An 11,321-nucleotide genomic window follows, 5' to 3' on the forward strand; every position below is an offset into this window, starting at 1 on the left:
TGATTGTTGTAGTTAAAAGTATTATGTATGCACTGTTTATGTTCTCTTTGTGTGTGTGTTGTTTTTTTTGTCTACATTTCAGTGAATGAGCTGCTACGATCGACAGGTAATTACTATTTTATTTTCATATTATTAAAGAGTGCCTTTGTGAGTTGTTACACTTTTGTTTATGCATTTCCTTTTTGTGATGTGAATCTAATTATTGTTTTGGGTCTTGCTTTGCTCGCACTTAGTTTCTGTCCGGCTCCTTTCTTTAGAGTGTGTTTTGTATGTTATCAATGGCTGCTATTTAGTTTTATTTTTTGACATGGATTGAGTTCCGTTTTGCCGTACGTGTTTTTCGGTCGCACTTGCCTTGTGTCTGGTATTTTTCTTGTTATTTATGCTATTAGTGGCTCGTCTTTAAGTTGATTGTTCGCCATGCATTGACTAATGTTTGCTAGTGTCTTCCTGGTATGCAGTTCCTGTAGTTTCGTTTCGCCTGAGCTCGCACTCTGATGTTTTTTTTTCCTCTGACTTGGCTTTTTTTTGTGTGGTATTGACCCGTATGTGACTTGTTTCGCTGCTATGCTATGGCCTTTTTGTTTTTGTATAGTTTTAGTTAAACGTATTATGTATGCACTTTTTATGTTCTCTTTGTGTGTTTTTTTTTTTGTTCTCTACATTTCAGTGAATGAGCTGCTACGATCGACAGGTAATTACTATTTTATTTTTATATTATTAAAGAGTGCCTTTGTGAGTTGTTACACTTTTGTTTATGAATTTGCTTTTTGTGATATGAATCTAATTATTGTTTGGGGTCTTGCTTTGCTCGCACTTTGGTTCTGTCCGGCTCCTTTCTTTAGTTTTTTTTTTTGGATGTTACCAATGGCTGCTATTTAGTTCGTTTTTTGCCATGCATTGAGTTATGTTTGCGCGTGTCGTTTTGGTATGCGGGTCCTGTAGTGTACTTCCGTCTGAACTCGCCTCCTGTACCCAAAAAAATTTTATGTTGCTGTTAGCTATTTTTGTTTTGCGTTTCGCCGTACGTGTTTTGTTTCGCAGCTTTGCATTGTCCTTTTGTTGTTCACATTGAAGTATTTTTATTGGTAGTATGTATGCACTGTTTATGGGTTTTTTTTGTGACGTTTGTCTGGTGAGTAATGTTGTAGTGCTGATGAGTGTTGGGGATGAGTGGTGCAGTGTCGTTGTAGAGTGTTGTCCAATGATTACCACCACAGTATAACTCTGCATCACAACAGTAGCACTGATCCTAACAACGGCATCACTGATGACCATTTATGCAGCACGCAGCAATAGCACATTATCATTCTGCACCCCCACTGTACCATTGAGCAACATCAGATCATCACTCTGCCCCACTAGAGCCGTATTTAGCACACCCACAGTCTCATTTATACATACTACTGCAGTACTGTACAGCACCAAAGCATGCTTGTATAGCTGTAATTGTGTGTGCTACGTAAAAAAAGTGGTTAGAAAGCGTGCACTTACGGCCGGTGGTGTGTGTGACTGTTGAAAGCGTGAACTGATGCCTGTTTGTGTGGGTGTATGCATGGTGAAAGGATGCACTGATGACTGTAGTGTGTGTACGCCTGGTGAAAGCGTCCATTGCTAGCTGTTGGTGTGTGTGCCTGTTAAAAGCGTACATGTTTGGATTGTATGACGTTTGTCTGCTGAGTAATGCTGTAGTGGTGATGAGTGGTGCTGTGGTGGTAAGTGTTTGTGTGTGGTTGTAGTGTGATAGTGTGTTGTTGTTGAATGATGCTGTTGTGGTGGTGCAGAGTGATGTTGGTGTGTTGCTGAGTGATGTTAGTGTGGTGCTTAGTAATGCTGTTGTTGTGATGTGTTGTTCTGTGCTAGTGATGAGTGGTGCTGTGTTGGTGTTCAATAATTACCACCACAGCATAACTCAGCACCACAACAGTTGCACTTCTCCCAACAACGGCATCACTGATGTCCACGAATGCAACACGCAGAAATACCACTTTATCATTCTGCACCCCCACAGTACCATTGAGCAACCACACAGCATCACTCTGCACCACCACAGCCGTATTTAGCACACCAACAGTCTCATTCATACATACTACTGCAGTACTGATGACTGTTGTGTATGTACGCCTGGTGAAAGCGTCCATTGATAGCTGTTGGTGTGTGTGCCTGTTAAAAGCGTACATGTTTTGATTGTATGACGTTTGTCTGCTGAGTAATGCTGTAGTGGTGATGAGTGGTGCTGTGGTGGTAAGTGTTTGTGTGTGGTTGTAGTGTGATAGTGTGTTGTTGTTGAATGATGCTGTTGTGGTGGTGCAGAGTGATGTTGGTGTGTTTCTGAGTGATGTTAGTGTGGTGCTTAGTAATGCTGTTGTTGTGATGTGTTGTTCTGTGCTGGTGATGCGTGGTGCTGTGTTGGTGTTTAATGATTACCAGGGTAATCAGAAGGGCGAGGAGGAATACATGTCCATTTATTTCCCCAGGTAAGTATCAAGGTTAATCAAGTAGAAAAATGGACACTAGTGACAATTCTAGACCATTGGTTAGAAAAACTATGGTATCCTCAAAAGACCCAATGTGTACAGGTGTTGCGGTATATATCGTTCATCCGCCCCTACATTGTGGTTTGTCGGCAGTTATCATCGGATACCATAGAAAGTGTGGGTGCCTGCCTCATCCAGAGGCTCCTCTGGTCTAGGTTGCAGTGTCCAGAGATGAAAAAAGAACAAACCAGTGCAAAGAAAGGTAAAGAACTGTTAAAAATAAGGTCAACACCAGTAATGATTTTAATGAAATGGTGGAGATCTTATATTAAAACAAGTGGGTACTTGTCCTAGATCGAGTTATTGGATCTAGAAGTGCAAATTTTCAAAAAATGTCGACATGTTTCAGCCCCCTTTGGCTCATCGGAGTCTATGGGGCTTTCGTCAGGACAGAAGGACAAACAAACATAGAGAATCTACTCACACTTTTGTGTGGAGTTCAGTGAAAGTAGTGAGGGTCAACTTTTAGCCACTCAAGTCTTATCAACCTGAAAAAGACAATACACACAAATATGTTGTGCAGGGGTGATATACATTCTCACAATATTGCTGGAATGGAGGTAGGCACAGTAGTAAGCATTCGTCTAGACTACTACATTGATGCATGTTAGCAAAAATAGCGCGTTAATTCTAAACAGTGGAGTGTCACCTGGTAGGGTAGAGGAGAGAGGGAGTTAAAAGTGAGCAAGAAGGTGCTGTGTTGTAATTTCAGGCAGCAGGGTGTAATTCTAACATAGCTGTGGTATATCAGCATCATGTACGGAATAATCAAGCAAGGGACCTAGGTAGTTCCAGTCACTCGTTCAGAATCTCGATAATAAAACACAATAATGAGTACAAAATAGTCCCAATGTCTATTATTCAGGGAGAACGAGTAAAAGTATTTATATTGAGATTCTCAAAAGCGGATTAGCGTTTGTGGAGGGGAACGCGGAGAAACTGACCCCTTCGCGATAATTAGATACAGCACAAAAAATGTTAACAGTCTAGTTGTGGACTTACCCCCGAATGTGGAGTCTTTTGTTATCCTCGGGGAGGCCCAGAGCTGTGAGGAAGAGGTAGACAAGGTCAGAATCACCTTACCTCACGGGAAGAGAAAGCTTCCCTGACTGATACGTTCCGGCATTACCCGCGTGTGTGGGATCCCACGCCGCTTGTGCTGACTCTGCCCCCGGATGCCGAGCTGGTGTCCTGATGTAAATAATTAATTTACTCTCTTAATTTCTATGCAGATAAGTACTTAATCAATAATAACTCAATCGAAATGAAGGAAAACAGAGTCCGTGGTGTAAGAGTTTCTAAGGGTTTTATTCCTCATAAAGGAATCAGGATATCATGTTCTGACCACCACACAGGATGTCAGAAGGGATAGATGAGCGCGCCGTCGTTTATTGACAATACATAGCTTATATACTTGATTTACATCATAATGTTCAATGTAAGAGGCGTAACAGCTGAGAGAAGACAAGATAACAGTATACACGTGGTGCTAGTACATCATCAAGAGGCGTAAACTAGGCGTGAACTAGGGTGTGTGCTAGAAACGTCACTGATAGGTGACGCAAGTGGGTGGCACCAAGGGGTGGTGCTAACAGAATGTTGCAATGTCAGCAGAAATCGGAAGCTTGGATGCGCGCGCAGCTGCATGACGTGTGATAGACGGGGTGCAGGGGACTTGACATTTACACTGGCGGAAAGAGACAGAAGTCTGGCATGTCAGATCAACTTGTGCTTCTATCATATCTGATATCTGATGTTTAGGAACTAAGCTATCTGGGCAGAAAGGTCTCTAGAGCAGAAGCTATTCTATACTTGCTGTGAGTGCGTGTATAAGCGCCTGAGTGTCTGTATGAGAAGCGTGGGGGCATGGGGCCTTCCATGGAAGCATGGCAACAGAGGCTATGAATTACTTGCATAAAGACAGGTCGGCCCTTTAGCCCTGTAGCTGAGGAAGGATGTTTACTGAAGCTAGCAGGCTGGAATGTATCTTCGGGGAGGAAAACAGATAACTCGAAGATTATAGTCAATCTTGGCAGGCAGCAGGCTGAGCTGAGCACGGAGGGCCGCGCTAGAAGTAAGTCAGAGTTCACGGGTACGGGGGCTGCTTGGGCAGAGGCCCTCGCAGTCAGAAGCCAGAAAAGAGGCTCGGTGGCAGAGATTCAGGGCCTACTTTCAGCCAGGCTGAAAAACGTAGGAGTACACTTCAAAAAGACGTTGGCATAGCATACTTAGGAACGGACCATCAAACCCATTCATGGTGGGTCTGAAAGAGGACAAGTTAACGTTGGACGCAAATGTATTTGCGTCTTCATAGCTGGTACAGGAGGGAAGTTACATGCACTTTTAACTCGTACATGGAGTCGGTGGGGTACTCGCTAGGGAACACAACATGACCATAAAATTTATATTACCTCATTCCCTCCTTGTTCCCTACGGACCCTTCATGATATATCGATCCTCATAAATCGATCAGTTTGTTCTTGTAACATTATATGTTCGTCTTTCTTTCTTTGACTGTTTGAGAGGCAACTGGAATGCTCAATGCAGGATGTGGCACACAGTCCACATATCGCTGGCCCACACTGCAGGCACAGGCAACAACTGAATACTATAACAAGGCCAATGCCTAGGAACGATAAGATCTTCCATCCCCAAGCTGTTAACGTAGTCCAGAACCAACCGGACCAAGTCCAGGTGCCTGGATTCTGATGTATCTGATTTGCAATTTTATGTAAACGGGTGATAGCTTGATAGACAGATGGTGCGTTTTGTGGAATGAAAACACAGCAACTTGACCCGATGACCTTACAGGCTCCACCTCTATCTGCCAAGATGACGTCAATCACAAGGCGATTTTGAAGGACAACAGTCCGTATAGCAGACTGCTCCTCTGTTAAGTTACCTAGAGCGGAGGCAGTTTCGTTCACTACTGCTTCGAGTGTTCTCGTTAATCTGCGTATTAATTTACTGTTTTGGACAGGCCCTAGGAAGAAAAAGAATCCTTTATTGAAATCAGTGTACTGTTCCCATGCCGTTTCTGTGTAGTCGACAAGGGGAATATCTCTTTTGGGTCTATTCGGTGCTAGATTCGTATTTCTATGGTAATCAGGGGGAGCTAGAAAAACAGGTGGCAGGAGGAAGGCAATGTAACAGGTACCATCCCAATCTGGAGGCAAACGTATGTATGCGGTATGACCACAAACAAAGTAGGAATGACTGATAGCTTTAAAGGACGATTTACCATGGTCACTGAACTCGACCACAGTAGTGCATTTACTATGACCTACGTGTACTGAACCTTTCTTGCTAACACATAATTCACCTGTGACTGGTAGTACTAACATATGGGGCAGAACTGGAGCAGTTTCAGATTCAACAGTGAGGATCATAAGGCTAATTGTGTAATTACCTAATCCATATACTTCATTTTCTAGATCAGTTCCTATTCGAGTGGGAAGTCCCTCTTTATCAGGATAACAGACGTTGAGCAGGACTAAGTTCAAGTTTCCCCAAACCCAGCCCCCATCGAAAACAGCAATATCAGGATCTAAAGAATTAATTATTTTAAACCATGCTCCACAGGAGCCATTGTGAGTGAATGGGTACGGAAAGAGAGGCAGAGCTCCCTTGTAATTCTGGTAGGGAGGGAGTCGGCCACATATCCAACAGTCTGTAGCATTATTTGTCTGATGGGAATGGTGTAACATACTAATGAATGTATTGTTGCGCAGCGCAAGTCTGTAAGAGAGTTCATGTGCGGGAAGTTCACTAAAAGTGTGTTCAGCAGAGACATTGTAAGCAGATTGTTCACGCCTGAAAATAGGCCAGTACATAGGAAGCAGAATGCTGGCAATAATAATTAGAATACTCAGAATAAACATGATTATTAGTGTCACTATGCAGTGACTACGAAGTGATTTGCAATATGTTCTTCTCTTTTCCTCTCTCTCTCTAACTCGATCTAGGGGATACATGTCAGAAACTATTTAACCGATTCACCTAGGGGAGGACTTAAACAATTAAACTGTCTGACTTGCTAGATCGAAGCTTCATACGGTAAAGTTCTTGAGGAGTCTTTTCTCTTTTAGGCACAGTAACGTCTTGTGCTTCAACACAGTCTTTGGTGGGGGTGGACGAGTCAGAGTCCTGTTTCAGTCCGTTTTTTAGTTCATTGCATAGTTTGATGTGACTCGTGTGGACCCACCCCTTTCTCCCCTCGATTTTCACGGCGGTCCTGGTGGTAAGCAGAACGGTCTTTGGAGACTTCCAGCGGGGCTCCAGCGGACTTTTCCGGTCGAAATTCCGGACGAGTACCAGGTCCCCTGGACGGACCTCATGCGCCTTTACAGGGAGCGTTTTTGACGGGGGGTTTTTTTTGTTTTTTTTTTCCTGTGCACTAAGGAACCTAAAATCCCTTTCTTTTATTCCTTACCCAAGACTCATAAAAATAAATCACCTCCACCAGGACGCCCTATTGTAGCTGGCATAGGATCATTGCTTGAGCCTCTGTCCAAATTCGCAGACGAATTCCTTAAACCACTAGTGCAGAAGACACCAACCTATCTTAAAGACACACGTGACCTTCTAGTACAAATCAAGGACATACCTTTGATCAAAACACCATGCTTCTGGTAGGTCTTGACGTGGAGTCACTGTACACTAGCCTGCCTCAAGACGACACCCTGCAAATGCTGGAAGATGTCCTTTACAGTGAAGTTTTACTCGTTCTCCCTGAATAATAGACATTGGGACTATTTTGTACTCATTATTGTGTTTTATTATCGAGATTCTGAACGAGTGACTGGAACTACCTAGGTCCCTTGCTTGATTATTCCGTACATGATGCTGATATACCACAGCTATGTTAGAATTACACCCTGCTGCCTGAAATTACAACACAGCACCTTCTTGCTCACTTTTAACTCCCTCTCTCCTCTACCCGGTGACACTCCACTGTTTAGAATTAACGCGCTATTTTTGCTAACATGCATCAATGTAGTAGTCTAGACGAATGCTTACTACTGTGCCTACCTCCACTCCAGCAATATTGTGAGAATGTATATCACCCCTGCACAACATATTTGTGTGTATTGTCTTTTTCAGGTTGATAAGACTTGAGTGGCTAAAAGTTGACCCTCACTACTTTCACTGAACTCCACACAAAAAGTGTGAGTAGATTCTCTATGTTTGTTTGTCCTTCTGTCCTGACGAAAGCCCCATAGACTCCGATGAGCCAAAGGGGGCTGAAACATGTCGACATTTTTTGAAAATTTGCACTTCTAGATCCAATAACTCGATCTAGGACAAGTACCCACTTGTTTTAATATAAGATCTCCACCATTTCATTAAAATCATTACTGGTGTTGACCTTATTTTTAACAGTTCTTTACCTTTCTTTGCACTGGTTTGTTCTTTTTTCATCTCTGGACACTGCAACCTAGACCAGAGGAGCCTCTGGATGAGGCAGGCACCCACACTTTCTATGGTATCCGATGATAACTGCCGACAAACCACAATGTAGGGGCGGATGAACGATATATACCGCAACACCTGTACACATTGGGTCTTTTGAGGATACCATAGTTTTTCTAACCAATGGTCTAGAATTGTCACTAGTGTCCATTTTTCTACTTGATTAACCTTGTTTAATGATTACCACCACAGCATAACTCAGCACCACAACAGTTGCACTTCTCCCAACAACGGCATCACTGATGTCCACCAATGCAACACGCAGCAATACCACTTTATCATTCTGCACCCCCACAGTACCATTGAGCAACAACACAGCATCACTCTGCACCACCACATCCGTATTTCGCACACCAACAGTCTCATTCATACATACTACTGCAGTGCGTGCAAGCTACAGAGTGTGTGTATTTTGTATTTTTTTTATGTGAGATGGATTGGCTGAATGTTGTATGTGGGTGTGACTATGTTGTATTAATTGAGTGTATTAGTAGTTATAATTTCCCTTCTGTAGTGAAATAATTTCCATAGAGGTTTATAATTTGTATTCCACACCTTTTTATTTTTGTAAAACACACAAATATTTATTTTTTAACTTTGTACAAAAATATGATAGCCTGCCAACATGCGAATTTTAGTCTGAACATATGTCATCGTCTTTTTCTTTAAGAATATTTATGATTTTCCCATTACAAAACACCACTTCAAAAGTTTGCGGCAAAAAATGTACAAGCGCATCTCCGATGTTGTCAACTTCATCATCTAACATAAACCATTTAAATAGTATCTCATTTTCTATGGGCATTGATTGATATTCGTCTGTGTTTGTCACCCTAATTGTGATAATACTAGTTTCATCTTTGGTGCTTTCGACGCCATAAATTTGAATGTCCATCTTTTCCTGTGGTGGGGCTGTTACCTGTTGAGAGAAAACAAATGCAACAATTAGTTAGTACATTTTTATACTTTATGTTTTGTGTAAGGCCCAGAGTGGGTGAAAGGGACAGAGTGGGTGAAAGGGACAGAGTGGGTGAAAGGCTCAGAGTGGGTGATAGGGCCAGAGTGGGTGATAGGGCCAGAGTGGGTGATAGGCCCAGAGTGGGTGAAAGGGCCAGAGTGGGTGAAAGGGCCAGAGTGGGTGAAAGGGCCAGAGTGGGTGAAAGGGCCAGAGTGGGTGAAAGGCCCAGAGTGGGTGAAAGGCCCAGAGTGGGTGAAAGGCCCAGAGTGAAAGTCTCAGAGTGGGTGCAAGGCCCAGAGTGGGTGAAAGGGCCAGAGTGGGTGAAAGGGCCAGAGTGGGTGAAAGGGCCAGAGTGGGTGATAGGGCCAGAGTGGGTGATAGGGCCAGACTTGTTGAAAGGGCCAGAGTGGGTGAAAGGGCCAGAGTGGGTGAAAGGGCCAGAGTGGGTGAAAGGGCCAGAGTGGGTGAATGGGCCAGAGTGGGTGAAAGGGCCAGAGTGGGTGAAAGGGCCAGAGTGGGTGAAAGGGACAGAGTGGGTGAAAGGGACAGAGTGGGTGAAAGGCCCAGAGTGGGTGAAAGGCCCAGAGTGGGTGAAAGGGACAGAGTGGGTGAAAGGGACAGAGTGGGTGAAAAGGACAGAGTGGGTGAAAGCCCCAGAGTGGGTGAAAGGCCCAGAGTGGGTGAAAGGGACAGAGTGGGTGAAAGGGACAGAGTGGGTGAAAGGGACAGAGTGGGTGAAAGGCCCAGAGTGGCTGAAAGGGCCAGAGTGGGTGAAAGGGCCAGAGTGGGTGAAAGGGCCAGAGTGGGTGAAAGGGCCAGAGTGGGTGCAAGGCCCAGAGTGGGTGCAAGGCCCAGAGTGGGTGCAAGGGCCAGAGTGGGTGAAAGGCCCAGAGTGGCTGAAAGAGATATTCCCAAAATGTTGGGTTTGTTGTGCTTACCTCCATTTTGCTATGGCGCGTTGTATTCAATATTTTCTGTGCATTGAATTCATGGACAGTTACGTGAGTGAGGGTAACATAATCTCCAAGATGTATTGTAAATAGTGATGCTTCTCTCCACAGTGTCACTTTTATGTCATCTGTTGCATCTTTTAAAGTAATCGATTTCAGTGGGGTATCTTGCCCATTGATAAAGACAGTCTTTGCGTCCTCTTCCTACACAAAAAGTAAGCATTGTATTAAAAAGTGACTGTAAAAACACATAGTACTAGTGCGTTGTATGAATGGCAATATAAGGTATCATATTTAAGGACCCAAATGAACATCCTTTCTAAAAGATTGCATTATTTATTTCTAAAAATGGCTTTGTAGAGAGTACTTGTATTTGTAGTATACAGCAAAGCACTGGCATATTATAGTTTTCAAAACTCGTACTTTCTACATAGTGTGAAAGAGTGTATAATGCTATGTGTTTTGAGCTTGTTAGTGAAGTTACTAAAGGTGTAATGTGTGTGTAAGCCAACTATGCATTTTTTTAGTAGACATGATGACATGTTTGCGTTCATACTTCCGGCACATATTGTCCCTGAAACAGTCATAAGACTTTTTAGACTTGCAATTTTAAAAACCAACAAATAAATAAGATATGTCATTTACAATACCAATAAGTCCAACTTTTCTAATGCGAGACCTATTGCATTTCCAATGTTTTTTTTTAGTTGACATGATGACATGTTTGCGTTCATACTTACGGCAATTATTGTCCCTGAAACGGTCATAAGACTTTTTAGACTTGCACGTTTTATTTCCTTAATGGGAGAAGCCGATGGTGCAGGCGGATGCAAAATGTTCTTTGCTTGTTGGATCAGGCCCTCCTCAATTTTCATAGCGGGAAATTTTGTTACTTTAGTTTGCTTAGTAATTAAAATTGTTTTGTTTTTGATGATAAAGTTGCGTATCAGTAGTCCACAGTTACTTTTAGTTTGCTCATATAAATTTTCTTGATAACAAGTACATTTCATGGTTCCAGTTTTATCTGCTAGAGCCAAATGAAATAGAATTTTTTGTTCTTGTTTTGCATTTTTGTAAGTAGTTTTTCCAGAGCAGTTGATGACATTAACTCGTATGGGTTTCTGATATGGTTTGTTGTCATCGGTATTAATGTTCATGATTTCTTCAATAGACATCATCTGAAATAGAAAATGTGTTATAACATGTTAAATACAAACCCATATTGCTTTATGATCACTGTAATAGCATTCTAAAGTACCATAGTTGTGTAGTTGTTCATTTGTATATATATGATCTAAAATGGATTGGTAGTTAGTTGTGTAACTGTTAATGAGTTGTTGACATTGTAATTTTGCTTCAAAGAATCCAAGTAATTGCTTGGTGTTTGTATTTTGTTGAGATACA

General features: G+C 42.5%; 1 protein-coding gene across 1 annotated transcript; it reads right to left on the reverse strand.

Annotated features, from left to right (window-relative positions):
• Positions 1-8,643: 8,643 nt before the first annotated feature.
• Positions 8,644-11,095, reverse strand: LOC147718580 (uncharacterized). Its single transcript, XM_086966744.1, has 3 exons — positions 10,658-11,095; positions 9,906-10,121; positions 8,644-8,928 (listed from the first exon to the last, which is right to left on the reverse strand). The coding sequence occupies exons 1-3, from the start codon at positions 11,093-11,095 to the stop codon at positions 8,644-8,646; spliced, it is 939 nt and encodes a 312-aa protein (XP_086822870.1).
• Positions 11,096-11,321: the final 226 nt, after the last annotated feature.

The sequence above is a fragment of the Lissotriton vulgaris genome, chromosome 4_1 (assembly GCF_964263255.1).
Source record: "Lissotriton vulgaris chromosome 4_1, aLisVul1.2, whole genome shotgun sequence".
Taxonomy (NCBI): Eukaryota; Metazoa; Chordata; class Amphibia; order Caudata; family Salamandridae; genus Lissotriton; species Lissotriton vulgaris.

What these genes read in the sequence shown, in the direction of transcription:
- LOC147718580 (XM_086966744.1), bottom strand. Translation starts at nt 11,095, where the DNA reads ATGATGTCTATTGAAGAAATCATGAACATTAATACCGATGACAACAAA. An exon ending in TTTCAGGGACAATAATTGCC is followed by an intron (nt 10,122 to 10,657) that starts GTAAGTATGAAC and finishes CTTTTTGTGTAG; the next exon opens with GAAGAGGACGCAAAGACTGT. An exon ending in CGCGCCATAGCAAAATGGAG is followed by an intron (nt 8,929 to 9,905) that starts GTAAGCACAACA and finishes TTCTCTCAACAG; the next exon opens with GTAACAGCCCCACCACAGGA.